This window comes from Sorex fumeus, unplaced genomic scaffold (genome assembly GCF_029834395.1).
Source record: "Sorex fumeus unplaced genomic scaffold, SorFum_2.1 ptg000128l, whole genome shotgun sequence".
Taxonomy (NCBI): domain Eukaryota; kingdom Metazoa; phylum Chordata; class Mammalia; order Eulipotyphla; family Soricidae; genus Sorex; species Sorex fumeus.
The window spans coordinates 49,077,753-49,104,934 of record NW_026606185.1 but is presented as its reverse complement, the minus strand read 5'-3'; the positions used below and the strand labels follow the sequence as shown (position 1 = coordinate 49,104,934).

Below are 27,182 nucleotides of genomic sequence, written 5' to 3'. Positions count from 1 at the left end.
GGGAAAGGAATGGGCAGTGGTGGGGGACGAGCCAACCAAGCCCCTGAATGAAAGATGAGTGAGGGGCTGCAGGGGCAGGGAGTGAGGGGACCCCCGCATAAAGCGTCCTTGGGTGGGGCTGTGGGTCCTGGGGGCATATGGTGCAGTGCATGGCAGGACGCTCTTGGAGAAAGCCCCAACTCCCTGTCCCTGAGCCCACTGGGCACCTCCCATGTCTTTCCCCAGCTTCCCCACCTGACACAACTGCCCGTTTTGTCCTTCCTATGCCCGCTTACAAGAACCACGTGTCTCCATGTCAGCCACAAAGGCTGATGCACATACTGGGGTGACAGAGCTGGAGGAGACTGGGGAGTGTCCTGTGATCACCCTGAGTCCTCCCCATGACCGATGACCACCCTAGTCCTCTCTCTTCCCTGTGGCCCTGTGACCCCAGTCCCCCTGAGCACCCTGAGAGTCCTCTCCAACCCTGAGAGCATTCTGTGTCCTACTCACCCTCTATGAGTACCATGAGTCCTCCCCATGAGTGTTCTGAGTCCTCTCCATGAGCTCCCTGAGTCCTCCCCACCCTCCATGAGCACCCTGAGTCCTCCTCACCCTTCATGAGTGCCTTGAGTCCTCCCAGACCCTGTGAGCGCCGAGTCCTCCCCTACCCCGTAGCGCCCTGAGTCCTCCCCATGAGCTTCCTGAGTCCTCCCCATGAGGGCCCCGAGTCCTCCCTGTGAGCACCGTGAGTCCTCCCCACCCTCTATGAGTGCCTTGAGTCCTCCCAATGTGCACCCTGAGTCCTCCATGCCCCACATGAGTGCCCTGAGTCCTCTCTTCCTCCTGAGCACCCTGAGCTCCCCCCATGTGAGTGCCCTGAGTCCTCTCCTGCCCCCATGAGTGCCCTGAGTTCCTCCTCCCATTAGGGCGGAGTCCTCCCCTCCCTGTCAGTGCCCTGAGTCCTCCCTGCCTCCCCCATTAGCGTCCTGAGTCCTCCCTGCCCCCTGAGCGCTGAGTCCCTGTCCCCTCCCGTGAGCGCTCTGAGTCCTCTCCACTTCTATGAGCACCCTGAGTCCTCCCCTCTCCCCGTGGGCGCCCTGAATCCTCCCTGACTCCATGACCGCCCTGAGTCAGCCCTCTGGCCCTGCGCCCCCCACCAGGTTCCACAAGCTGGAGAAGTGGCGGCGGCCCTTCTACCGCGTGCTGCAGGTGTACGAGAATGCGTCGGTGCTGCTGCCAGCCTTCTACAACACTCGCAACACCGACGTGTCCATCCGCGTCAAGTACGTGCTGGACGACTTCCAGGCGCCGCAGGCCGTCTACTACTTCCACCCGCAGTACCTGCTCAACGTGTCCCGCTACTGGCTCACGCTGGGCGTGCGCGCCAAGCGCATCAGCACTGGCCTCATCCTGGCCACCGCCGCGCTGGAGCTCTGCGAGGAGGTGCACCTCTTCGGCTTCTGGGCCTTCCCCATGAACCCCGCGGGCCTCTACATCACCCACCACTACTACGACAACGTCAAGCCGCGGCCCGGCTTCCACGCCATGCCCTCGGAGATCTTCAACTTCCTGCACCTGCACAGCCGCGGCATCCTGCGCGTGCACACGGGCACCTGTAACTGCTGCTGAGGCCGCCGTGGGGGCGGGGGTGGGGGCGGGCTGTTCATGCCCCTGCTGGCTCGGAGGGGCTGACTCTGCCCCACACCTTGAGCTCGTGTCCTGCCCACAGACGAATGTGCTGTTGGGGATTTCCCTCTCCCTCCAACCCGGTGGTTCTCCCCTCCCCCCATTTCTGGCAATTGTCCGGTCCCAAAGCACATTTCCACTTCACGTTAGCGTCTGCAAGAGCACAAACATGAGCTGGCATGGCTTCGAAGAGAAGGGAGAAGAGGGGGCGCCGAGGGGCATGGCGGCAGGGAGTCTAGGTGGACTTTAGATTCTGCGGATCCTGGCTTTCATACCAAGGACCGCCCCCCACCAGCCCCCGTAGGTGGATTTCCATTCTTGAAATTCAGCGCTTGGAGGCCAACCCTCAGGCACGATAAAAACAGTGGCTACATGAGGAACAGAGACTTAACCATGAGCTGAAAGACACTGGGACATTGAGAGCAAGGCCGTGTGCCCAGCTCTCTGCTGAGCATCCCCCGCTACCCCCAACACACACACACACACACACACACACACACACACACACACACACACTCATGACTGGGGTGAGAAGGAGATACACCAAGTCAGCCATTTGCACGGAGGTTTTTGAGCCAGTGTTATCGACTCAGTTAAGTGCTTCACAATTGTGCTGCTTCCTCTCCTGTCTCAAGTGTTTTCAGCTCTGTTTGGACCAGGAGTTATTTATAAGATCCGTTCCTCTGACTGCCGCAGGATCTTGCTCCGTCATACTGCTGTATCAGAAACCGCCAGGCTCCCAGTGGCTGGTTTGGGGGGAGAGGGAGGGAGGGTCAGCTTGGGTTTGGGGCCTAAGGGCTGCCCTTCCTGCATGGCTCAGCCCCTGGAGTCTGGGCAGAAAGGGGCGAACGTGTCACTTCTCATCTGAAAGCCATTCCATGTGCTTCCTGGAGCTGGCTCCCCCAGGACGTGTGTGGGCCGTGCCTGTGAGACTTCCTTGGAGAATTGCCTTAGAACTTGAGTTTCATGGAATCTCAGCGCTGGAGAGATTTCCGCCTCCATCCTCTGCCTGCCTCCTTGTTTCCTCTGACCATCCCTACCACCCACTCCCTCCCTCCCTCCTTTCCTTCCTTCCTTCCTTCCTTCCTTCCTTCCTTCCTTCCTTCCTTCCTTTATTCCCTCCTTCCCTCCTTCCCTCCTTCCTTCCTTCCATTTCCCCACCAGCCAGTTCTGCTCTGGTCTGGGGTTGGGCTTTTGCAAGACCTGGTGGCAAATCAATGTCTGTCACCTGGGGGGTGGGGGGATGGGTTGCAGCCATCAGCAGACTTGGCCCCTCATGCTGGGAGTCCGAGGATGAGGACCCTGACAGCACCCCAGGCGCAAACCTTCCCTCCATCACCCACTTTCACAAGCAGACCCCCAGCCCAGCCAGACGTACCAGAGAGCTCATGCCTGTGGGGACTTAGGACTCCTGACCCAGGGCTGCTTTCTGGCCAAGACTCTTCTTGCCTTGTATTTCTGGGGGTCATGTGTGGAGCAGGAACTACCGTGTTCAGGGTGATCTTTCACCTTTGGTCCTGTTCAGGAAAACTGTCCGTGCAAGTAGCTGAGGAGACAGTCACAGCCCCAGGAGGTGGCCAGTCAGGGCCCTTGCATGGTCATGCTTTCCTGGGCTCTGCTGAGTTCTGCCAGGAGAGATTCCAGTTGAGTTCTGCTTCTGGCCACTTGTCTAGTACTCTTGAGCCTAGTTCTTGAGATCATGGCATGTCTGAGACACATAGAAACTGTTTCGTCCCAGGTTAGGAAATAGAACTAGGAAGTGATGGGGCCAGGGCACTCCAGGGTGAGGCCCGCTGTGGACAGAACCTACTTCCAGAGCCCGCTGGGTCACCGGGTTCCAGATGGAGTGGTGTTGGGACCTGGGGTCTTGCTCCAGTAGCTGCTGTCATGGCGTCTGACCCCACCAGGACCCTGTCTGTCACAGTGGACAGGGAACCTGCTGGTCTGGCCCATGACAGTGGTGGGTGGGAGAGTGGTGCTTCCTGCCCATGGGACTGGTTCAGTGGGGGGGGGGGGCGGTCTGTGTGTGTTTTAGGACAACTTCCTGCCATTGCCCTGGGTGTATTCGTCCTTGTTGTCACTTGAGGCTGTACAGTGACCTCTGGTGTCTGGACATTCTCTCTGCTCTGGGTGGGCTTGGTGGCGTGTGGATCTAAGCCATAGACACGACTCGCTATTAAAGTAGCTACGATGTCCTGCACTTGGGTGTCAGGTCCTCTGAGCACCGTCTCTGCATGTCTCCTGTCGTCATTGTCCCGGGGGCTTCTAGGCAAGGAGGTGCCCACTGTCCAGACAGGGGACACACCCAGCAGCTTCTGGCCAGGTGTGCTAGTTCGGATGCAGAACCAGGCCTGAGGGCATCCAGTGACTTGCCCACTGTTAAGCATCCCGAGGATTTGCCCCCCCCACCCGAGACTGTCCACCCAAAGTTGTTCTGCCATTTCCCAGCCACCAAGGGGAATGCCCACCGGCTGCCCATTGCAAAACACTCTCAGGCCCTGCTCTAATGATAAACATCAAGGGCACCAGCCTGAACAATAGGTGCCCGCAAGTCGCCCCCACAGCAGCACTGTCCTGTCTCCAGAGAAGACACACCTGTAGGCAGGGGGAAGCTGAGGCCAGCCTGCCTGTGCAGGGCAGGGGAGCCCATAAAAGGCACACGAGACACGCCCACCTTTGGACCAGTTGCTCAAGACCACACAGGGCTCCATGAAGACTCGCCCAGCCTAACAGCTCCTAGTACCAGAGAGCTATGCACTCACTCAGAAAGACCCCCTGCCCCCAGCCCACTAGGATGAAATTCTTGTTTGAAGATAAGCGATTCCCCTCAGTAACAGCATCACTGTGTCTTCCCTTGTGCCAACCCCCTGACCCAAGGTCTAAGTGGGCAGACGCGAGCCTTGGTGCTCAACCAAGGAAGGGGATGCTCAGATCAGCGTGGCCACAGCCACCACACTGCCTGCCAGGACCCAGGGCCGCAGAGTCCCAGAACTTCCCTGCTTGCCTGGTTCTAGGACCCTGGGGGTGACCCTGAATGTCATCAGACAGTGATGATGTATCGGATACTCATGTAGGGCCACACCTGTGCTAGGTACTGGGGATGCGGACACGCCCAAAGGCCTCTTGGAGCTTCTGGTCAGCTGTGCTTGTCCGGATGCAGAACCAGGAGACAGGCCAGCTCCCCAGGGACCTGTGGGTCCCCACTCAGGTACTGTCATTCTTGGGAGGATGCCCAGGGAATGTGGAGATCAGCTCTGCATCCTGAAAGTGGGCAGCAGTGCCGTAACCATCATGCCGTGGGGCCCCTGGACCACCTCCTCTGCCTCCAAGCATGCTCAGAACTCTCATTTTTTGTTGTTTTGTTTTGGGGAAGGGTCTGGTGCTCAGGGCTTACTCCTGGCTCTGTGCTCAGGGATCACTCCTGTCGGTGCTCAGTGAACCAGGTGGGGTGCTGGGGATCAAGCCTGGGCTGGCCGCGAGCGTGGCAGGCACCCTCCCCATGGTACTATAACTCCGGCCTGGAACTTTCTGTTTGGATGCCACCAGGCTCCCCACTCTCCTCTCTGAATGCTCCTGCCCAGGCCCCTTGGTTGATTCCTCCAAGCTTTCTTGGGTTTCTCTGCTCTCTCTCGGACTGTGTCCGCAGAGATCTGGCCACAGTCTGGCCTGGCAGCCCGGCTGCCTGGCCATCGCCTGTCCTGGCCATTAGGCCACATCCTGGCCACCACCTGGCCACTGCCTGGCTTGGCGGCCCAGACAACTGGACACTGCCGGGGGTGGTGCAGCGGTTAGGGCACATACCTGGTATGTGGCTCATTCTGGCCCTTCATGGCTCCCACCCCCAGCTCTGCTGGTTGTGGCTGTGAAGCCCCGCCCTCCACCCCCAGCACCACCAGGGGATCCCTGGCACCACAGGGCCTTTGTTCTTGGGTCCTTACATGGAGCTGTCAGCCTGACTGGCTGAGAATTGTGGGGTGTGGCCTGGAGACCCTTAGGCACTGCTGGGAAGTTTCTCCCCATCACCAGTCACAGCATGAACTCTCTCCCCACCCCATTTGCTCCCCTTTGTCAGGTCTCTAGAAGCAGGTTCACGGGGTCTCTTGCCCATGATGGCCTCTCCCTGCAGAGGCCAGGGGGACCCACAGCTGGCTGTCAGTGGGCACTGCTGTCTCCCTCCTCACCCGAGGATCTGAGGGGTGTGTGTGTGTGTGTGTACATCCCAAACTCGGGCAACTTCAACTGCCTAGTTGGTGGGCAGTGGCAGTGTAGAGCAGTGGTCTTCAATCCTGGGTCCATGGACCAGGCCTGGGGCAGGCGAGGAGGTTGGAAGCCCCTGGTATGCCGCCTGGCTAGAGGCAGGTTTATTGGCCTGTGGACATGCTGGACAGGGCAGTGCGCAGTGTGGAGGGCTGAAGGACACTGAGCTCGACCCAGCCTCTCCCCCTGCTTCCTGGTGTCTGGCCACTCTAAAGGGTGCTGGGGATGAGCCCAGGACACCGGCCTCTCAGCTGCATGAGGATGGAGTAAAACTAAGCTGCCTCAGCCAGCGTGGGTACAAGCTGGACACCAGAAAATGCAGGCCCCTGTACGGCCGCCGCGATCATCCCTGGAGATACCTATTCTGACAGGGAGTATGTGGCGTGGAGCTTGTCCTCCTGACTTGTGTTCCTGAGAAGGTGCTCAAGGGTCCAGCCTGGCCGTGGGGCTTAGGACTTGGGGCCAGTGTAGGTGATGCCTGGGCTGCTGAGCCATCCAGAGCACACCTGGGCACTGCCTGCCACCAGGTGAGTGGGAATATCTAATTTCAAACTTAATTGAGAGGGTTTAAAAATATTTATATATATATATATATATTTATGTAGCAGCACTGTAGCACTGTCCTCCCATTGTTCATAGAATTGCTCAACCGGGCACCAGTAACATCTCCATTGTGAGACTTGTTACTGTTTTTTGCATATAGAATACATCACGGGTAGCTTGCCAGGCTTTGCCATGTAGGCGCAATACTCTTGGTAGCTTGTCGGGCTCTCTGAGAGGGGTGGAGGAATTGAACCTGGGTCGGCCCAGGTCTGCCATGTGCAAGGCAAACGCCCTACCCACTGTGCTATTGCTCTAGCCCATATATATATTATATATATTATTATATATTATATATATATATTTGGGGGGACCACACCCAACAATGCTCAGGGCTTATTCCTGGCTCTGTGCTCAGGGATCACTCCTGGTGGTGCTCAGGGGACCATATGTGGGTCTGAGGATTGAACCGGGGCTGTTTGCATGCAAGGCAGACACCTTCCCTGCCCTACTATCTCTCCAGCCCCAGGGGTTTAAAATGCTTTATTTTCTCTCTACCTGTTCTTCCTTCTTGTTGGAGTCAGGGCAGAGGTTATACAATTCTGTGTGATACTGGGGGTCTCAGTCTGCAGGGCTGCCCAGCTCACTCTCAGGCATGTGGGCCAGTGTTGGGGATGGAACTTGGGGCCTCACTTGTGAGGCCAGTGCTCTACTGCTGAGCCTTCCCTGAACCGCCCCTGCCCCCACTGGACCCTAGGTGAGAAAGAGCAAAAATCTGACTCTTGGTTGTGTGTCTGCAACGTCTATGCGCAAGAAACCACAGTCTGCTATTAAAGAAGCAATGAAGGTCAGCTGCTCAGGAATCGGCTCAATTTACAAAATCTGGGTTAGCCACTTTTAAAGACCCATGTCTGCTTCTCACAGTGGTGAAATATCCATGATGGAAAAGTCCCCCTCTTGCTGGCTCATGCCCATTTGGGTCATGAAGCACGTTCACATGGCTCTGGCAGGCTTTCTGACTCCCAAACCTAAAACCTACACTCACAAAAGGACACCTGCACCCTGTCCCCAGCCCCCACTTCTGGCAGCTGCTGTCACACTTACTGTCTGTGCCTTCCCGCTATTCTAGGAACGGCATCAGCGGAATCACACCCTACGTCGTTGGGTGACATGTTGATTATGTAGAGAATTGCTGCAGTGCATGCAAATGGTCCTTTAAGAACTGTTGTGCTTCCGTGTCCCTAGAAAGAATTTTGATTTTGACTTTGTACTAACTGTTGGTCAGCAGGTCCTTGGCTCCTGGCATCTGGCATCTTTGTTGGGGGCTGGGGAGTGGGGGGACAGGGCAGAATTGGTGCAAGGCCCTGGTCCGGTCCCTGCAGGCATGTCCCAGTCCAGCCTGTCAGCTGCAGCTCCAAGGATCCCGGAGAATGGTAAGAACAAGGTGCCAGGCACAGCCAGGAGGGACCACTAACCTCACAGAACAGCACCACTCCCTAAAGGGACGCATTTCAGAAAACAGAAGCCACCTGTAGTCATTCCCAGAGGGGCCCATGGGCTGCAGTAACCCTGTGAGCACCAAGTCCCCCACCCCACCCCACTCCCTGGGATGCCCACCACCTCCCAGAGGAAGATTCATTTTACAACCTGACCAAGAATATGCATCCACTTTAGAATGCCCTCCTGCCAAACTCCACCCTCCTCCCCAACCACGCATTTCTAGACAACACCCAGGGAGCCCTCGGTTCCATCCAGACACAGTAGACGCCTTGCCTGGTGACCCAGAACAGAGAAGGGACCCCATGCTTCTCCCCCCACCTCTGGGTGACTGCTGGCGCTGGCAGGGATAGCGGGCAGGAGGCAGGACCTGCTGATGGCCCATGGCCACTGCTCACTGTCTCCTGGCTTCACTGAATCTCTAGAAGGGCGAGTGGGGAGTGAGGAGCTCTGCCCCCACCCAGAAAGCCCAGGAAGTGATGGCAGGATTGGGGGTGGGTGACAAGCTTGCCCAGGGCACAGGGGGAGGGAGCTGCCCTCAGCAGAAGGGGGATACCTCTGCTCCTGGCTCCTGGGGGAAGTGGGTGAAAGGGGGCTTCACTGAGGTGCCAGTCGAGCAGCAGGAGGGAGAGGGGGGACAGTGACAAGTGACCCGAAGTCTTGGAGAGATTGGGAGGGGCCTCCAGCCAGCCTTCCTGGGCTTTCCCCGCAGGACCCCACTCCCTGAGCTGGCTGACCTCTAAGCAAAACCCTCTCCCCTCTGGGCCAGCTCCCAGAGTCTACTCAGGGATTTTCAGGCTGTACGGGGCTTCAGGGGGCCGGTAGGTTCTGTGTCCACCCCCAGCCCCACCCCTGACACCCCAAGATATCCCTCCTGTCTGAGCCCCAGCTCTTCCTCACAGCCAGATTGCTTGAAGCGTGACATTTCTGGAGATGGGTTTGCATTTTTAAGCTAACACTTTATGTAAAAATTGGTGTTCAGTGGTGTGCTTGGAGAGAGTTTTTCCCTGCCACCTCGCTTCCCCGATACACCCCGAACGCAACAGAGTCAGCATGGGGCTTGGCAGAGGCCCCATGGAAGGCTTTTGCCCCTTGCAGGTTTGCTGCCTTCTCCAGGAGATCCCGCAGAGACCCGTGAGGGTGCCGGGCGGTGGGGCGAGGCAAGGGGGGTTGGGGGAAGGAGGGGTGCAGCCCAGGGCTTTGCACCCGCTGCAGCTGAGTGGCCTCCTTGCGTGGAGACAAAGTGGCCTGTGGCTGCCCCACCGTCCCCACCACTCCCAGGAACTGAACTACTGGTCATGTGTCCTCCAGCCTTCTGCCAGGGAGAGGAAGGGGGAGACTCAGCAGGAGGCTGTGGGAGCTCTGCATGGAACCCGGGCTCTGGAGAGAGCTCCGCTGCGCCCCCAAGTGGCCAGCTCTGGGAGAGCTCTGCTGCGCCCCCAAGTGGCCGGTAGGGCCTTGGGACTGTTCTTCATTCCATGCCAACTTTGTCCCAAGCAGGGCTTCTAGCTGAGCTGTGACTGCCTCTGAGCTGTGACTTGGGCCGCTTCAGAGCAGAATCAAGGCCTTGGGACCTGTCACTGTGTGCAAAGGCCCTCAATTTCCTTCCAGTAGAACCAGTCAAGTGATCCATGTGGCATAGACTGGCCCTCACTCTGTGTGTGTATGTGTAAGTCTATGACTCTATGCGTATGAGTACATGAGAAGGTGTATAAACACGTATTGTCTAGGTATGTGTGCATGCATGTGTACATGTGCATACATGTGTATATGTGCATGCATGTTTACCGGTATATATACATGAATATGTATATGCACATGTATAAACATACATTGTATCTACTCATATGAATGTACAGGGTACATGTGTGCATTTATATGTGTGTAGATGCATAAATGCATACATTGTACACATGCGAATATGTATATAGTGTTTATACACCCATGTCATACACATGTGAATTTGTATATGTGTGTTACACACATGTGCATGCATGTATGTGTATTAAACATGCATGTGTGGCCCATATATAATATACATGTATTTATACGAATGGATTTATACACATATACATTACAGATGTGTATATGTATGTTTGTGCACACCTGTATTATACACAAATGCACACATGTGTTTGCATATATCTGTGTGTGTGTTTAGGGGAAGTGACTGATGGAGCACAGTCCAGGTTTTGTGAGGAGTGAGGAGCCTCTGAGAAGTTCTGGGGGGTATGTGAAGATGGGGGATGTGGGGGCAGGAGCACAGTCTGAGAAGGAAGCAGGTGGGCTCACAGCGGGGCTCAGACAAGTCCATGGAGTCTGGAATTTACAGGCTGCAAGGGGCAGGAGGACATGGAGAAAGAACCACAGGCTTCCATCAGAGGAGGGGAGACCGCTGAGAGCTGGGGGCACCTGGGCAGGTGGGGTGAGGGGCAGCTATGCCTCTGGAAGAAGAGCAGCTCATTACAGAACCACATAGCTCAAAGCCACTGCCTGTCCCCAGCCCAGAGCCACTGCCTGTCCCCCAGCCCAGGATCACTGCCTGTCCCTAGCCTAGCCACTGCCTGTCCCCAGCCCAGAGACACTGTCTCCCAGCATTGAAAACAGGGATAGAGAACAAGAAACAGTTGCTCAGTCAAGAGCAAACTGTCTATTGCGCGTGTTGAGGAGATGCTCACCCCACAAGCTGTCTGGAGTCCCTACATCTGCATCTTGGGAATGCTCATCACCCTGGTTTCTGCCAGGTTGCTCCCAGGGCTACACTCCTGTGGTGCCCTGCCTTCAGATTCAGGCATATGAACATGTGTTCACTTACCACTGAGTATTGGACATGGCCCTTCCACTGAGCTCCATGATCATAGGACCCAGGTTGTGTGGAGGGAAGGGATGGGAAAGGGGGCTAAGGTGCTTGCCTGGTGTGCAGCAGGTCCTGGATCAAATCCTCACCACCATCTGTGGTCACTCCACACCGGAGTGACCCCTAAGAACAGGAGGAGGAAGCACAGCTGGATGTGTGCTCACCCCCTTTAAACAAAAGTGATTTGCTATAACCCTGGTGAGAGGGGTCCTGAATTGAAGTGAGTTTTAGAGAATGATAAGAGGACTTCCTTGGCACACTTCTGGGCTGGAGTTTGCCAGTCAGAGGGCAAACCTGGAAGATCTAAGACCAGTGTGAATGGTGAGTGTGTGTGTGTGTGTGTGTGTGCACGCGCGCGCGCTCGCACACGCACACGCACCCGCATGTGCGTGCATGCAAGGATAGGGGAGCAGCACCCACTGGAGAGGTGGGCTAATATAGGAGGCTGTGGATATGGGCAGAGGAGTGGGTCACTTGTTTTCTAAGAGGTAGCACTGTAGCACTGTCCTCCTGTTGTTTATCGATTTGCTTGAGCGGGCACCAGTAACGTCTCCATTGTGAGACTTGTTACTGTTTTTGGCATATCGAATACGTCACGGGTAGCTTGCCAGGCTTTGCTGTGCAGGCGGGATACTTTTGGTAGCTTGCTGGGCTCTCCGAGAGGGACAGAGGAATCGAACCCAGGTCGGCCATGTGCAAGGCAAACACCCTACCCGCTATCGCTCCGCCTCCTTCCCCCCAAAAAAGATTGCCTTTCACATCCACGCGAACCCAAATAAGCTTTTTGGCTGAGTCATTTTCAAAGGCTCTCTGGGCTCCACCTCTACCTCTACCTCTACCGCTTTCTCTACCTCCAGGAGGTAGCAAGGAATTCATTTTTGTGGAATCACTTCCCTGGAAAACCGAGCCTGGTGAGAATGAGTGAGCCTGGAGTGAGTGAGTCTGATGGGAGTGAGCGAGCCTGTGAGAGTGTGAGCCTGTTGGCCAGGGACAGAGCAGAAGAACTCGGCTGGGCACCTACCATGGGCCTGGAGGAGAGGCAGACCGAGGCAAGCAGGACACTGCAGAGAGGGGATGAGCTGGCCCCCTAGGCAGTGGGCTGTGTGTTTCAGGTGGAGACGCTCAGACTATGACAAGCAGAAATGGGGTGAGTTAGAATCCAGGCAGAATTTCTTGGGGTGGAGAGGAAATGGAGCACAAGAAGGAGAGAGGGGTCATGTCTTGAGGAGGATTCAGAATTTTTTCTGAGGGCCTGGTAAACCACTCCAGTGTAGACCGATGGGAAGCAGTTCTAATAGACATTAATAGAATAGTTGACCCTATTGATTATTTTGGGGTGGGCAAAGCACTTTTCAGAGGCTTCAGGGCCATGCCTGGCAGTGCCTGCGGTGGGGACCATGCAGTGCCTGGCATGGAACTTGGGGCTCGTGTTTGCCAGACCTGTGCTTCTGTCTGACCCATGATCTACTGGATTGGCAGCTCTGGGAATCCAGACCGGGGCCTCAGACACAAAACACATGCTCCAGCAACGAGCCGCAACCCAGCCCCGGATCTGGCTCATTTTGAAGTGTGGTTCCTCTGCTATTCCGAGCCGAGTCCTGCTTCCAGAACCAGATGCCCGGGGACAACAGGGAGTCACATGGCACTGAAACGGAAACACCCGAACAGGACATGATGGTTCTGAGATCCCAGCCCAGTCTTTATCCTGCGTGGAGAATGAGGGGCAAGCTGGGAGTGGGAACAGGCTAGACTTCCCTTGTACCCATGCCCTCAACTCCTCCTGCTCCCTACATTTGTCATTTGCTCATTTCTTGAGAGTCACATTTGCACTGTGGAAGAGGTATGTCATGGGGGTGCATTGAATTTCTCTCCACATCCTTTGCCCGGCTCTCCCTGAGTTCAGCTGTGGGACGGTAGGTAGCAGATGCGCTATCAGAATAACTTCCAGGGCGCTTGCGTCCTCAGGGCTGGCCTTGTCCTGCCACCATGGCTGTGAGAAGAGCTTGCCTGGAGCTGCTGCTTCTGCGGGGCCCCTGAGTGAGGCCCTGGAGCTCAGAGCTGCCCCAAACTCAGTCAGCCGGCCAGAGTGTGACTCCTTGGAAGTGTGTGATGGTTTTGTGCAGCTGTGGCAGCTGACACAGCTAAACACACCCCATCAGCTCGTCGCGCCTGATGAGTGGCGGCTGAAACCACACTGGTCTGGCAGTGAGAGTGTGTTCACAGCGCTGCAGATGATTAATGCAGACTGACCATCAAGTGAGCACAGACCGGAGCTTGCAGGAGGAAAGCCCTGGGCTCAGGCACATTTGGAACTCGGGTGCCTTTAATGTAGCTACAGGGTGGGATTCCAGGAGAGGAGGGGGTGGGTTGCCAGCACTCAGGGTTAGAACTCCACCAGCATCATGAACTTCCGCTAGTTTGGGCCGCCCAGCACTGGAGTGTCCAGCCACAGAGCTAGGAGTGACATAACTCCCACATCTCCAGCAGGGGAAGCGTTCTAGCTGCTCCCTGTCCCCCCAACACTTGGGGTTATTTCAGGTCCCTCATCTGCCCTCATTCATAGTGTCATCATGTGATGAGTTTCCTTAATAAGTTCTCATTTCAAAAATTTTGGGAAAAAAAAACAAACTTCAATGCATATTATATCCATTGTTTCTGGGCCCTCGCGCAAAATAAACACAAAGTTTTTTTTTATCATTTTTTTTATTAGTGAAACACCATGAGGTACAGTTATAGACTTATAAATTTTTGTGCTTGGGTTTCAGTTATACAATGATCAAGTACCCATCCCTCCACCAGTGCCCATCCTCCCCCACCACGGGTCCCAGCATCCCTCCCACCCCCCATCCCCCCCCCCCCCCCGTTCCACCCTGCCGCTGTAGCAGGGCATTCCCCCCTGTTCTCTCTCTCTTCTTTTGGGTACTGTGCTCTGCAAGAGAGGCATTGAGTGGCAATCATGTTTGGTCCACAAACCACTTTCAGCATGTCTCTCCCACCCTGGGAGGGTCTTCACAGCACCCTTTATTTGGTGCTCTCTTCTCTATCTGGGCTTCCTTTTCACCTAGCACATGTGGCTGGCCTTCAAGTCATGGAGCAAAATTCCTGGTACTAATCTCAGCCATTCCTGTTGCTTTATGTTCCCCAGATGAATGCAGTCTTTCTGTGTCTATCCCGCTCTTTCTGACTCATTTCGCTTAACATGATACTTTCCATGTAGTACCACTTGTATGTAAATTCCATAACTTCATCTTTACTAACGGCTACATAGTACTTCATTGTGTAAATGTACCAAAGTTTCTTTAACCAGTCATCTGTTCTTGGGCACTCAGGTTTTTTCCAGATTCTGGCTATTGTAAAGAGTGCTGCAATGAACAAACAATTGCAGATGTCACTTTGACTATACCTTTTTGCCTCTCTGGGATATATTCCCAGGAGTGCTATAGCTGGGTCAAATAGGAGATCAAATTCTAATTTTTTGAGAATCGTCCATACTGTTTTCCAAAAGGGTTGGACCAGCCTGCATTCCCACCAGCAGTGAAGGAGGGTCCCTTTCTCGCCACATCCGCGCCAGCACCTGTTGCTTTTGTGGATGTGGGCCAGTCTCTGTGGTGTGAAATGATATCTCATTGTTGTTTTGATCTGCATCTCTCTGATGATTAGTGATGTAGAGCATTTTCTCATGTGCCTTTTTGCCATTCGGATTTCTTCTTTGCAAAAGTTTCTGTTCATTTTCTCGCCCCATTTTTTGATAGGGTGGGGTGATTTCTTCTACACAAAGTTGTTTTGTTGCTTTTTTTGTTTTTTTTTTTCTTCTGAACGGGTCATCAGGCAAATGACTTTTAGTGATTTTCTGCCTCTTGCTCAAGTATCAGAATGTTGTTAACAACTGTCACACCACATCTCGCCAGCAGGGGCCGTGCGTGCCCCGCAAGTGAGCCCCAATCCTCCCCCCCCACCCCCCCTCCCACCCCCCGCCAGCTCCACCTGTCTTGCGGGCTAGGGGAAGGGAGAAGGTGATCTTGATGGGTCATTTAGGGTCAGAGGTTATTCCTCCTGGGCGGCAGCGGAGACCTGGTTGGCTCCAGGAGAAGGGTGGGAACCAAGTTGCTCAGGCAGGGAGGCTTGAGAGTTATGAGTGCTGCTTGGGTAACTTCAGTCCTGAGTCACGCTCTCCTCTCCGTCCGCAGACCCCTCTTTGGCTTATTCCTTTGAGTTAAATGCACACATGCTGCCCCTTAAAAGGTCAGCTCCCGCTCCTACCTGAGGTGGACAGCATGGTGAGTTTGGCTGCCCCTTGGGTGCTGGAAACTCTATTATTAACCTGTCACTGTCACTGTCACTGTCATCCTGTTAATTATCGATCACTCCAGCGGGCTCCAGTAGCATCTCCATTATTAATAGAATTATTATTCTATTATTAATAGAATTGTTAATCACAGAGTCTAAAGAAAAACTAACCCCAAAAGCCCTAAAACCCTCCAGGTGTTCCCCCACCTGGGATTGGAGCTTGCTAGTCCTCACCTTAGCCCAGGTAAGCTACTCAAGGAACTGAGCTCACATGGGAGCCACCAGGCCACCTGTTACTACCATATTTGAGTAGATAACCCCCCACTCTACCGTGTGTGTGTGTGGGGGGGAGGGTTACTGAAAATGATACCCAAATGTCACCTTTAAAATTCTTTTTCTTTTTGGTTTTGAGGACACAACCAACAGTGCTCAGGGCTCACGCCTGGCTCTGTGCTCAGGGATCATGCCTGACTCTGTGATCAAGGGTCACTTCTGACTCTGTGCTCAGGGCTCACTCCTGGCTCTGTGCTCAGGGGTCCTTTCTGGCAGGGCTCACCTTCAGCAATTTTGATTCAACAATGTGTGGGGAGGGGGTAGGGCAGGAAGTGACATTTGGAGGGGTTCCTCCAGGAAGCTGAAATCCACTTCCCCAGAGGGAACATTGTCCCTGACAGAGACAGGAGGTGCCTGGGGGAAGTCCTGTGTGGATACCTATTCTACAAGGTGAACTAGCTGCTCTCCTTGTCTCTACATCTGACTCAAAATAGGTGCTCAATTTTGTTTGTTTTTGAGCCTCATGTGCTGGGACTCAAACACAGGGCTCTTGCGTAACAGCTTTTGAGCCATCTCCCATCTGAAGCCTGTTTCTTCACCCCACCCCACCCCTGCCCATCTGTCAGTTCTGTGCTGTCAGAGCATGTGAAGAGCTGGTTCCCTTCTCTGACCCTTGGCCCACTGAGGGGGGCTCTGCCATGGAGACCTGCCATGGTTCCTCCTCCCACGGAGGGTGGGTTGGCCTCTGGAGTGCCCCCTGCTGGAGGCTCTTGAGAGCAGGCCCCCATCCTCAGCCTAGGTGATCCATCAGTGGGGAAGCAGAGAGCCCTTGTTCCTTCTCTTCTCACCGCCTGTGGTGACCTAGCCACACAGGCAAATGTGTGTCTGCTGTGCTAGACAGGCAATCTCCCTGTGAAGGCAGAGCCTGTGGCCCTCAGAGACCCTGCCTCCCAGCTGGCTCCTGGAACTCTCTGATCAAAATGCTCTATTATTTTGGGGGATGTTTGGAGAGCTCCTAAGTGATGCTCGAGAAACCCAGGGGCCCCTTTGGGTAATTCTTGGCCAACGTGGCTGATGGTTTAACTCAAGGTCGAAGGACATGCTACCCTTGGGTGCTGCTATGCTGGGGTGCTCCCAGCCACCTCAGTGGTGCTTGGTTACTCCTGGGGCTAGACCTGGGAAGCATGTGGACCCCAGCCCCTGTATGTCTGTGTCAGCATATGGGCTCAAGCAGGGTTTCCTTCCAGCCCGTACCGTTTCCCTCAGAGAGAGAGAGAGAGACAGGCCTGTTTCACGGCTGATGCCCCTTTTTTTTTTTCTCACCGAGGGGTGCTAGGAATTGAACCCAGAGTCTCCACTGCTAGGTCACATCCCTGGTGCTTTCCTGGCTACGTGCCGTCATACACACACACACACACACACACACACACACACACACACACGCATGCACACATTCCCTTCTAGGCCACTGAGTGGGATCCATGCTTGCTGGTCTGAGTTATGGAGTCCCGGAGCCAAACAGGATATGCCCTCACAGAGGACACCACACACACAGGAAATGATCTCTTTCCTGACAGTCTCTTCCTGTGAAGTTGGGTGGCCCCTGGGGTGGGCTGGACCCCCACAGTGGAAAGAGAAGGCAGCCGGACTAGAGCTTGCAGGTGGGACCTGCAGGAGAATTTCTGGAGCAACCTGAGAAGGCAGCAGTTCCTGGAGGGGCTCATAGACCTGGATGCAACTCTTTTGGTGTTCTAGAAGTTTCTGCCTGATGGAACAGCTTCATACCATGGGTCATCAGCGCCCTTTCCTGGATGCATGGTGAGGTCTTGGGGTCAGTCCAAGAGCAGCCGGACAGCCTCCCCTGCCTGGTCTCTTGGGGCAGGGGGAGTTCCAAGTGGCCAGAAGTTTCTGGCATGTCTGAGTTTCAGTGGAAACCCTACCGTTTGGGCTGTACACACTCTTAAGTACACACTCTTAATAAACTACTCATTACGTGACTCAATAGAATCTTAATAAAGTAAAACAAGCCAGCGGGAGATGTCTGGTGGCCCCAAGGGAAACTTCTGCCTGGAGGAGGGTGGAGGAGGGTGCTCTGGGCTGGGGTCCCTGGCTCAGACCCGAAGGTCCCCCACATGGGGTTGTGGGTGGAGGGGTTGAGGAGTGAGTAGAGGTGGCATCCCAGGTGGACTCTAAGGGGGATTTCCATTTTGTTAAGGGTATTGAGACCACGCTCCCCCTCCCCCCAGCACCACACACACAGGGGCGTGGGAAAAATCTTGTGAAAACAGATGCTGGTTAATGGTGCCTGCTGCCCAGGCTCAGAGGGGCCTGGCACATGTGGGGCCTGGCCGGGCCTGCTTGAACCACCAACTCTGGGTCTGGGGTATGTGAGGGCTGAGGGCTGTGTCTCAGAGGATGGGCAGTGGTTACTTCTGGGGCAGGGGGGAGGTGGAAGAGAGAGAGAGAGAGACAGAGAGACAGAGACAGAGACAGACAGACAGAGACAGAAACAGAGAGACAGAGACAGAAACAGAGAGACAGAGAGAGACAGAGACAGAGAGGGAGAAAGAGAGCAAGAGAGAGAGCAAGAGAGAGAGAGCAAGAGAGAGAGAGCAAGAGAGAGAACCCAGGAGCCAGTAGTGACTGCCTGCTTGTAAGGTGATCACAGTCATGAATAATGGAGTGACAGGCCCCGAGACGGGCCCAGCTGCCTCCTCAGAAGTCCGGAGCTCAGGGTTTAAGACCTCAAGGACTGCAGGGTTTGGCCTGGTGGGAGGCCCCACCTGGCCCTGGGGTGACCAGTGGAGCATCTCAGGCCCCTCCTTGCTGTAAAGCCAGATGGAAATCAGACACCCGGGCTCAGTGTCACTGAGTCCCCTGGAGGAGAGGAACTGGCGGGTGTGGGGCACGGTGGTGGCCTGGCCTCTGTCCCCATAAATATATGATGAGGTGCAAGGAGAAGGTCTGCACTGGGTGCACGGGGCCCTGGAGGGTGGCAGAGAGGGGATCAGGCCAGGAGGGACAGAGACAAGGCGCTGGGTTCCACTTGGAGGCAGGGGAGTGGGGTGGGGATGCAGCCCTGAAGGCACTCAGGACAGGCTTTCAGCCTCCCCCGCCTGGACACCAGAAAGCCCTGGGTCCTTGGACACCTGTGGGGGGTGGCATTGGTCTAAGGAGGGGGGAGAATTGGCTGTGCTGAGTAGGTGGGCGTCCAGCAGGGACCTTTGGCAAGATGATGCCCCAGAAGAAAAAGAAGAGGAAGAAGGACATAGACTTCCTCGCCCTGTACGAGGAAGAGCTGCGGAACTACGCCTCAGAGGATGACGAGGATGAGCTGGAGCATGAGTACTACAAGGCCAAAGGTGAAGGGAATGGGTGTCAGGGCGTGGGCATGGGGCCTGGGGGGTCAGGGCATGGGGCATGGGACACAAGGGCATGGGAGTTAGGGTGCAGGGTGTGGGGCACAAGGGAATGGGTGTCAGGGCATGGGGCATGGGGGTCAGGGCATGGGGATCAGGGTGTGGGGCGCGGGGCACAAGGGAATGGGGATCAGGACATGGGGCACGGCTGTGGGGCCACAGGATGTAGTCAGGGTCCGAGGGCACACTGGACAGCTGAGGGAGGAATCAGGTCCCTCTGCCCCTTCCTCCCAGAGGCCCCCTTGTACCTGTATTGTGTTCCCTTGCAGTGAGTCCCTGGTGGTGCAGAACACAAGTGTACCTGTTGTACAGAGAGGCAAGGTGTGTTACCCATGCTCCTGGACTCTAGTGGCACAGAAGAGGCCAGAGCCCCACAACCATGCTCTTTAGGCCTATGTATCTCAAGAGCCACATTCCTGCCCAGTGCCACGTGTGGCCTATAACAGGCTTGTGGTTTGTCGAAATCTCCACCCCTCCCTACTGTCTTATATCAGGTCTGTTTTACTCACTGTGTTGGCCTGCCTGGACATTTCAGGCATTCAGATTCTCTGTGTTCCCTCCAAAGCAGCACAGTGGTCCTTCCTGCACCATGCTTCTCCATGTACACAATAATCATTGACCCTTCACCCAACATGCAGGGCTCAGGGGCTACTCTCAGCGCATTCCTTGGGAATCACACCCAGCAGGACTGTGGGGTGCTGGGTATGTGAACCCTCCTTACTCCATGGCCTTTTCCCAATATTTATTGAATGCACACTTCTGTGCCCACCCTTCCCAATATTTACTGAACACCCACGTCTGTGCCCGCCTTTGGGCTTGTTTTCTCTCATCTGTCCCTCTCTTCCCATCTTGACCTTGAAAACTCAGCTAGGTCTCCTCTTGAGTCTGGTTGGTCTAATGATGCTCATTCTGGGATTCGACCAGACCATGGTGAAATCAGTCAGAGAAGAGAAAGCTGGGGTGGGCGTGAGGTACTCAGACATGCATGGCTCCCAATGAGACTGCGCAGTCAGCTTCTGAACCCAAGTAACAAAGGTGGGGGATGCATATGGCAGGTACACACTGAGTCTCAGATGGCCCATGGTGGTCACCCTCCTGGCTCCAGGATAGCATTTCCCCTAATCCCCCAGTCTGTCTTCTTGCATTACAAATAGAACCTTGGTAAGTGTGATAGGGAAGAAGGAGAAGAAGGAGAGGGGCCTAAGGTTTCTTTCTCTGTTTCTTGGGTCACCTCCAGGCCACAGTGGAGTCCTACAATGGTCAGGGAGAGGAGAGAAGCTCCCTCAGTGCTTGAGGAAAGGGAAAGCTACACCTACACACTGGGCTGTGCCCCTGAGGGAGGCAGGTCTTGTCGGAGACAGTGAGTCCTCCAATACCTGAGCTCTGAAGGGATCTCAGGCCAGGACATGAGCTTGCTGCCACAAAGTCACTCCTCCTCTGCATCCCATATGGGGTGGCCTCCTTGAGAATGTGTTCAACAGAGAGGATGGCTGATATGATGATGATAATGGAAACAATGTTGGTGATGATGGTGGTTATTAATGATGAGCATGATGGTGGTGTTGAGGATGGTGGAGATGATAGTATGGATGAGGGTGGTGCTGTTGATGCTTATGATGACAATGGAGATGGTGATAATGGTATTGTTGACGATGTTGGTGGTACTTATGAGGATGGGGATGGTGCTATTGATGATGATGGTGGTGGTGATGACAATGGAGGTGATGATGACAGGAAGGTGGTGCTGATGAGGATATTGGTGCTAATCATCTATCACTTAATGAAGGTATCTTCCAAGCAACTATGGAAGGGTACCACTCAGATAAATTCCCAGAAGTGAAAATGCTAGGGCAATGAGTATAAACACGAAAAACTTTGTCTTACTTGGCTGGCCACAATCTTTCAAGGAAGAAATGGTCATTTACTTCAGGGTGGTGAGAGGGAAATGGATTGAGGGCAAGACATTGAAGCTCAGAAAAATTTGATTGAACTCACAGAGCCTCTACTGGAAATACAGGGGTTCAAATTTGGGTTAGCTTAGTTCCATCATGAATCTTCATTTTGTCTGGTGCTTTATTCACTGATGCAGGTAATTATTAATTACCTCCCATTGTCCAGGCTCTGAGCTAGGAGCAACTCTGGGCTGATGTTGACAATTCTTTGTGATGACCAGAGGGACTTTGTTAGCTGGAGTTGGCCTCTCTGGAGCCAAATAGGAATGCCTGTCTTTCACTTTGTGGTTTTTTAGTTATCTGAATTGAACTCTTTTATTATTTTTTAATTGAGGAATAATATCCATAAGCACAAACTCTCACATGTACAGTGTGATGAGGATTTGTGTACAGACATGCTCTGTAACCATCATTCCAATGAGGACAAGAACATTTACAGCCTCTAGAAAGAGCCTTGACTGCCCTTCCCAGGGGTGACAGTTTTCCTGATTCTATCACCGCCGATTAGTACTTCCTGTTCTGGAACTGTGCACAAATGGACTCAGACCATTGTAGATGCTGGGAAAGGTCTAGTTTCTCTTTGTTAGAGATAATATTTGAGAGATGTATCCATGTTGTGACATGTTATATGGTTTGCTCTTTTTCCATTTTGTGGGATTACACTCTCTGTGTCAACATTTATTTAACCATTCTATTATTGATGGACATTTATTTGGGTTCTGGCCAATATTTAGCTATTACACATTAAAGCTGCTACAAGTCTTGTACACATCATTTGATGGACGTACACAGGCATTTCTTTCAGATCTATAATTGGAAGTATAATTACTCGATTATAGGGTAGACATATGCTGAGCTACCAATGTTTGTACCAATTTATACTCCACCAGCAATGTATGAGGGCCAATGGGGCTGCGTTCTTGCCTGTACTTATGGCTGTCATTTAAAATTTTTTAGCTAATATGCATATGTATTACTACCTCATTATACTTTTAATTTGTATTTCTCTAAGAATAATACTTAATACTTCTACATATGTTTATTGGTGATTTTGACGCCCTCTTCTGTGACCCACCTATTTAAGTTTTTATTTATTTATTTATTTATTTATTTATTAATATTTTGGTGGGGAGTCACACCTGGCGAAGCACAGGGATCACTCCTGGCTCTGTACTCAGGAATTACTCCTGGTGGTGCTCAGGGGACCATATGGGATTCTGAGAATCGAACTCGAGTTGGCTGCTTGCAAGGCAAATGCCCTACCCATGTGCTATCGCTCCAGCCCCCTATTTAAGTTTTTAATCCATCTTTCAACTCTACTGAAGTACAGTTTTCTTGAAAATAAGATGCTTCCATTTCTTATATATGCTGTTTGATGAGTATTGGCAAATACATCTGTATAAACACTACCAAAATCTATACAGACAACATTTAAATGATTCTCCTGAAGTTCCCTGAGTCCCTCATAACCTCAGTCCCAGAAAATCGTGTTGATTGTTAATGGATTCAATTAAACTTTCCTAGAATTTTATGTGGAAGGCATTCTATAATGCCTCTGAATTATTTTGCTCAGTGTAACATGTTCAAACATGCTTGAGATTCGTCTGCATGCATATGTCAGTACCTTCTTCCTTTTTAATGTTTAGTCTTTTTATAGAGGTCACCCCCAGGGATGCTAATGTGGGAATGAAGTCCCCTCCCAGCAATGCTCATCTTGCTGGTACAGGCCTGACAATTCACTGTTTGCGTCTACCTGGAGGTCATTTGGGCCAACCCCAGAGTGCTCAGGGGGCTATATGGAGCCAAGGGTCAAACTCAGGACCTGGTACATGCAGAACATATTCTCTACCACCCGAGTTTTCTCTCTCTGTTGATCCTGTGTACTTTCCCTCATCTTCTTCATTACTCTCTTCTATCTCTCTCATTGCTTTTTATTGTGGAGTAGTTTCTGGCTGTACCCTGCCTTACCTACACTTTTACCAAGGATGGCCATGTTGGATGTTTGCAGCTATTATAAAGAAAGCTGCAGAGGTCTTATGTGGGCCTGTCTTTATTTCTTTTGGGTAAATAATCTAAAGGTGGAGTACCTGTATTTATGTGAAAATATTTTATTGTTTTACTGAAGCACTGTGGGCCAGAGAGATAGCATAGAGGGTAGGGTGTTTGCCTTGCAAGTGGCCGACCTGGGTTCGATTCCTCCACCCCTGTTGGAGAGCCTGGCAACCTACCGAGATTATCCCGCCCGCACAGCAAAGCCTGGCAAGCTACCCGTGACATATTTGATATGCTAAAAGCAGTAACAACAAGTCTTACAATGGAGACGTTACTGGTGCCTGCTCGAGCAAATCGATAACAATGGAAGGACAGTGCCACACTGGACAGTACTATTGAAACACTGTGGTTTACAAAAGTGTTAGGTATAGGGGTTAATGCATACAATGTCCTAACATTATGCATTTGTATATCTTTTATGAAATGTTGAATTGTTGCCCATTTAAAATATTTCATGGTCTCTGCCTAATTGTTCTGTGTGATTTGTTATTACTATTATTGATTTGTTTTGGGGCCATGCCCAAATCAGGGCCTAATGCTGACTCTGTGTTCAGGGATCACTCCTGGTGATGCTCAGGGGACAAAATATGGTGCTAGATCAAACCTGGGAATTAGCATCAGCAAGGCAAGAACCTTAGCCTCCTGATATCTCTGGTTTCTAGCTCTGTGGATTCTTTTTACCTTCTGATGTGTTCTCTGTTGGGTATCTACCAATTCAAATAGCTCCTCACCAACATTTTGCCTTTTAATTTTCTTCAGTTGTATTAATTTTAATGAAGTCAAATTTGCCTGCTTTTAATGGATCATGTCCTATTTAAGAAGTAGCCAAAAAAAAAAAAAAAGAAGTAGCCATGTCTCTTTCAGTTTATGATCGAAGTAGTTTATTTCTTCTTTGCATTCCTGTTTTTATAACCTGAATATTTACAGAGTTGGTCTTCTCTTGTGTGCTGTGTTTCTAGAAGTTAATTTTTCCTACATGGTGTGTCTGGAAACCCCTGTGTGGGGACATGCCACATAGCCAACCCTGAGGTACTGGCACTGCTCCCACAAGGGCTCAAGGGTCTCAGGGGGTTGTGCAGGCAGCGAAGAACAAAGAGTTTATTATCATAAGAGACAGGAAGTCACACAAAGGTTCTGCTGCCTTCTTCCCCACCATCTCATGGTGCCTTGTTGGGGATCTTCTTCAGAACTAGGGTCATCCACAGAAAAGACATCAATGGCAAACAACAACATGAAGAGAACCTGTGCCCCCCAAAGATATCCCAGAACAGCCCTGCAATCCCACCCTCGGGGCAGCTTATCCTCAGATATATAATGGCAGCATCAATGAAGGAGGTCATGAGGGGGGCATAGAAGGGCTAGTGGGGTGGTACTGGGGAAGGGGGAGCCAGGCATGGGCTCTGAAGGTGACTATGGCTAGGGCTGTCCCTGCAGAGCTAGAGAGATGCAGATGGGGCCTCTGAGCTCTGTGGGTCAGGCGTCCGGTTGACATTATAGTGTGTGCCCTGACTTGTTTCTCCACCCAAGGCCTAGGATGAGAGAGCTCAATGTGGGGAAGAGGCTTTGGTCTCATGAAAGAACCCTGTGTGGGCCTGATGCTGGTTCTGGGACTTGTAGGATGTGGCAAGGATTCAGGGAGTCCTTTGTGGCTGGCCTCCCTCATGTGGGGTGCCAGGAGTGCCGGCTGTCCAAGGCCATGTCCTGATTCTCCTGAGCCCACCATGTTTTCCCATTCCCTCCTTCAGTGTATGAGGTGGTTACAACCACCGGGGATGTTCGTGGTGCAGGGACAGACGCCAATGTCTTCATCACCATTTTCGGAGAGAATGGACTCTCTCCCAAGCTCCATCTCACCAGCAAGTGAGTACCAACACATAGGTGTGTGTGTGTGTGTGTGTGTGTGTGTGTGTGTGTGTGTGTTGGGGATGGCGATGGTTGCAGTACTGACCTGGGGGTTCGGTTGTCATAGTTCTGGAACTCAGGGTAGAAGGCACAGGGAATTACAAGTATCCTAAGTGATTTAGAGAGTTCCTGCCAACCAGAGATGTGGTTTTTCTCATGACTTCCTGTCTTTGTCCCTTGGCTGCTGTCTTGCATGTCAGGTCTAGTGACATCTACCCTGGGACTCAGAATATCACAGAATTCATAGGTGCTGTCCCTTATGTGAGAGGTTCCACACTCAGCACCATGAACATTGGCTGTAGAACCAGCTTTCCTACTTAGGTGTCCCATAAATTTGGACAAATCTCTTGCAACTGGGGCTCTGTATCCTTGGAAAGTGACTGTTCCCCTTTTAGCAGACCCAAGGGCTGGTGGGGCAGTAACTAGTCATGTGGGTGAGAAAGCCAGGGTCTATCAAGGCCAGGCACCTGTGTCTCCACCAGGGGCTGATGTCCTGTGAAGCCTCCCTGCTCCTGAGACCACTAAGCCTGCCAATGTATCACATGGGTGTGTACCTGAACTATGTGTGAGGCACTAACTGTGTCCCCATGTATCTGTGCCTTGCCTGGGTTGGCATCTCATTGCTGCCTCTGAGATCATGGCCACTTTCTGCTCCTCTTGCCCCACGCACACACACCATGCATGTCCGAGACCCCCTGAGGAGAGACATGAAACTCAGAGAGAGACCTGGAGACCATACATGGCCAGGCTGCCTGGGTCCCATCTCTGCTGAGGGGAACCGGACATTAATGGATAGGTTCTGGGGCCACAGAGCACCCTTCCTTCCTTCCATCAGTGCCGCTTGACTGAGGGGGGCCCAATCAGGGTTAGATTCTAGGAATTCTTTTTTTTTCTTTTTTGGTCATACTCAGCGATGCACAAGGGTTACTCCTGGCTCTGGACTCAGGAATTACTCCTGGCGGTGCTCAGGGGACCATATGGGATGCGGGAATTGAACCTGGGCCGGCCGCGTGCAAGGCAAATGCCCTACATGCCGTACTATTGCTCCAGCTCTGGGTTTTGTATTTTTTAATTTTTGGTGGGGGGCACACCCAGTGATGCTCAGGACTAACTGACTCTGAGCTCAGGAATCACTCCTGGCGGTGCATGGGGGACCATATGGGGTTCAGGAAATCGAACCCAGATTGGCTGCTTCTTAAGATGATAGTTCTGTAGACAAGAAATATCTGAAAAGCCATTGAATATGTGTTGTTCAATTCTTCCTGGGGAGACTGAGCCCAGGAAGGAGGATGACTGACTGAGTCCTGGGACTTTGGGGTGGTAAAGCTGCATATCAGCTTTTGGGTTCTCGGATGTTTCCCTGCAGCACCGTGTTTTGTGGAGGGTAGGTGACGGGGTCCCCTGAAGACCTTCTGGGGTGGTGGGTGGTGGCCTCTGAGGTGTGGGGCTTGGTACCTCCTTGCGTGCCAGGTGTAGGGTCCCTGGCAAAGGAGGTGGCAACAGACAGGCCAGGCTCCGGGACCCAGACTCAGGTGTGGAGCTCATGGCCCCAAGGCAGATGTAACTTTCTGTTTTGTCCCTTTCCCAGAACAGGGTACGCACCCTCGCGCTCCGTGTGCACTGCAGTGACGCCTTATGAAGTCTTTGTCTGCTGTGATGTGGGCATGGTAAAGAGAATACAGGAAATGCCCAGCCTTTTTGCCATGGGTGCGCCCCCCAGGTGCCAGGAAGATGCAACCAAGCCCTGGGGGCCTCAGCATGGCTGCTCTGGGGAGTTCCCAAGCTGTGATTAAAATTTTTCTTTTTGCCACACCTAATGGTGACTGGGGGTTACTCCCAGGTCTATGCTGGGGCACCGTGTGGCCCCCTGCGCCTGCTCCCTGCCCCACCTGCAAAACAGTTTCCCCTTCCCTGAGCCTTCCTCGCTGTCGCCCCTTCTTCTGACACCAGACACCTCCCCTGCACACTTTTCTTTCTCTTTCACACCTGCGCCCCTCCTTTTTCTCAGGAAAACCTCAGCCTCCTCTCCTGCTCTTCCTCGTCCTCCCTCTACCTGCTTATCCTTGTACCCTTTTTCCTGTACCCATGGCCCTTCCCTTCCACCTCCAAGTGGCCTCTTGGGGCTGTTTTTCCCTGACACGGGATCATCCTGTGACCCAGTGTGGAAACGCTGCTCTTCCTCCCCTCAGTGGCTGCTGTCCATGGGGCCCTAGGCAGTGAGGGACATGGTCCCTACCACTCCTGCACTTGTGCCAACAACTGGGGTTCCCAGAGGAGATTTCCCCCTCCTGGGGTCCTCTCTCTTCTGACCCAGGATTATGTGTTCAGAACATGGCAAAAGGATGGCATCTCCCGTATTTGCTGGGACTCAGGGCTCCTGTTAATTCTCTGCCTGAGTGTGTCAGGAGGCCAGGCATGGCAGTCACCAGTGCTACCCACTGGGTGGCTAAAATGCTCAGTGTCTTTGGGGTGAGGGGT

At 53.0% G+C, this 27,182-nt stretch overlaps 2 protein-coding genes across 4 annotated transcripts in view; both read left to right on the top strand.

Moving 5' to 3' along the window:
• The window catches only part of ST8SIA5 (ST8 alpha-N-acetyl-neuraminide alpha-2,8-sialyltransferase 5), a 56,201-nt gene extending 54,491 nt beyond the window's left edge, over positions 1 to 1,710 (top strand). For both annotated transcript variants that reach the window (XM_056138475.1, XM_056138476.1), the window contains one exon: positions 1,143 to 1,710. In XM_056138475.1, coding sequence (XP_055994450.1) covers positions 1,143 to 1,611 — 469 coding nt within the window. In that variant the 3' untranslated portion in view covers positions 1,612 to 1,710. The remainder of the gene's footprint in view (positions 1 to 1,142) is intronic.
• Positions 1,711 to 18,611: 16,901 nt separating this feature from the next.
• LOXHD1 (lipoxygenase homology PLAT domains 1) overlaps positions 18,612 to 27,182 on the top strand; it is a 155,169-nt gene continuing 146,598 nt past the window's right edge. For both annotated transcript variants that reach the window (XM_056138463.1, XM_056138462.1), the window contains exons 1-2: positions 18,612 to 18,741; positions 24,548 to 24,662. In XM_056138463.1, the coding sequence (XP_055994438.1) occupies positions 18,612 to 18,741; positions 24,548 to 24,662 (245 nt within the window). The remainder of the gene's footprint in view (positions 18,742 to 24,547; positions 24,663 to 27,182) is intronic.